The 2,067-nt window shown below is 38.3% G+C and overlaps 1 protein-coding gene across 1 annotated transcript; it reads left to right on the forward strand.

The window, feature by feature from the left end:
* Positions 1-5: 5 nt before the first annotated feature.
* On the forward strand, positions 6-1,304 carry LOC102600693 (putative calcium-transporting ATPase 13, plasma membrane-type; the record flags this gene model as incomplete). Its single annotated transcript, XM_006367973.2, has 1 exon — positions 6-1,304. A coding segment is annotated over one exon (1,134 nt), but the record flags the coding sequence as incomplete, so codon positions are not given.
* Positions 1,305-2,067: the final 763 nt, after the last annotated feature.

A 2,067-nucleotide genomic window follows, 5' to 3' on the forward strand; every position in this document is an offset into this window, starting at 1 on the left:
TTTTGGGCTTTGTTGGCCTAAAAGATCCATGTCGACCAGGTGTGAAGAAAGCAGTGGAAGCTTGCCAAAGTGCTGGTGTGAACATCAAGATGATCACTGGAGACAATGTGTTCACTGCAAAAGCCATAGCAACAGAATGTGGAATTCTTCATCCTAATCAGGAAGTAGATGAAGGGGCAGTCATAGAAGGTGAAGAATTTCGCAACCTAACAGATGAAGTACGGATGGAGAGAGTGGAGAAGATATGCGTGATGGCAAGATCATCCCCTTTTGACAAACTTCTAATGGTGCAGTGCTTGAGAAAGAAAGGTCATGTGGTCGCGGTCACAGGTGATGGAACGAACGATGCACCAGCTTTAAAGGAAGCAGATATAGGACTTTCCATGGGGATTCAGGGCACTGAAGTAGCTAAAGAGAGTTCTGATATTGTCATCTTGGATGATAACTTTGCTTCAGTTGCCACAGTTTTGAAATGGGGAAGGTGTGTCTATAACAACATCCAGAAATTCATCCAATTTCAGCTCACAGTAAACGTGGCTGCGCTCGTGATCAATTTTGTAGCAGCTGTTTCATCTGGTGAGGTACCACTCACAGCAGTACAGTTGCTATGGGTAAATTTGATCATGGACACATTAGGGGCATTAGCACTTGCGACAGAGAAGCCAACCGAGGAACTCATGAAGAAGAAACCAGTCGGTAGGACTGCACCGCTTATCACCAACATTATGTGGAGAAATCTAATGGCTCAGGCCTTATATCAGATTGCTGTTTTACTGACCTTACAATTCAGAGGAGAATCAATCTTTGGTGTCAGCAAGAGAGTAAACGATACGTTGATCTTCAACACGTTTGTTCTTTGCCAAGTGTTCAATGAATTCAACGCGCGAAACATGGAGGAGAAGAATGTTTTTAAGGGAATATATAAGAACAAGCTGTTCATGGCAATCATCGGAATAACATTGGTTCTCCAAGTGGTGATGGTGGAGTTTCTAAAGAAGTTTGCAAATACAGAGAGGCTGAATTGGGGTCAATGGGGAATCTGCATTGGATTTGCAGCTGCATCTTGGCCAATTGGTTGGCTTGTCAAGTGCATAAATGTCCCAGAGAGACCAATCTTCAGTTATCTCAGGTTAAAATAGAGTAAATATAGATGTTCATTTTTTTTTGGTCAATAAGTTAGTTTGTTGCAATTGTATTAGTTTGTTGTGAAATGGTTGATTTATGTTGCATTCATTTATTACTCACTACTTGTATTTCTCTATGGTATGTTTCTAAATAAAGAGTTGTACAGAATTCTTCTACTACAGTTACAGAGCATAGATTTACAGTTAAAAATTGCTAAAATATCAAATTCTGAACTCACATTTTTTAAAACTTAAAAGTGCAATGGAATCACCTTAATAGTTGAACATATCTAAAAGTGTCAAGTCCAGAGTTTCTCCCTTTGCATATCCAAATTTCTCCACCTCTCAGTAGTAAAGACTAAAGATATTCAACAAATAAACTGAAAAAAACTAAAGTTAATTTTTTTTAACTACAAAAAAAACTTAGATTTTTTATGAAAGCTTCTAGAATGGTCTACTCTTAAAGCTAGATCTAAAAGCTCTAGATTCATAGCTAGAAGATGAAGTTATCCAGATTTATACATCTACAATAATTTCTAGAAGCATCTAGGCAAGTAAAAATAGAGATGACATTAGGCATTCTCTTACCCAAAATCTTCCTTAACGATATTGAACTGGCCGAACGTTTCCCCAATTATATTTTTCTTCTGCTATTCTCTACGTAGACAAAGTCCATTTTCCTAATTCAATCCTTGTCAATCATCATAGAATTCATAATGCAATAAAACTTGTTTTCAGGTTGATCACAGCAGGGTTCAGAAGTGGAAAATGTGTGTAATGTGGATCCCAAGGGATGAGAAGAGATGTCAGTTTGTTACCTCTTTCAGTTTATGCAATATAGACTGATCGCCGATGGCCGATGCAATGCCTGAGAATTTTCAGTCAGAAGTACTTTCCGGCACCGTTGATTTTGTATCTCTCTTCCTAATTTGACCTACTCAGT

Source organism: Solanum tuberosum, unplaced genomic scaffold (assembly GCF_000226075.1).
Source record: "Solanum tuberosum cultivar DM 1-3 516 R44 unplaced genomic scaffold, SolTub_3.0 contig00090, whole genome shotgun sequence".
Lineage (NCBI taxonomy): Eukaryota > Viridiplantae > Streptophyta > Magnoliopsida > Solanales > Solanaceae > Solanum > Solanum tuberosum.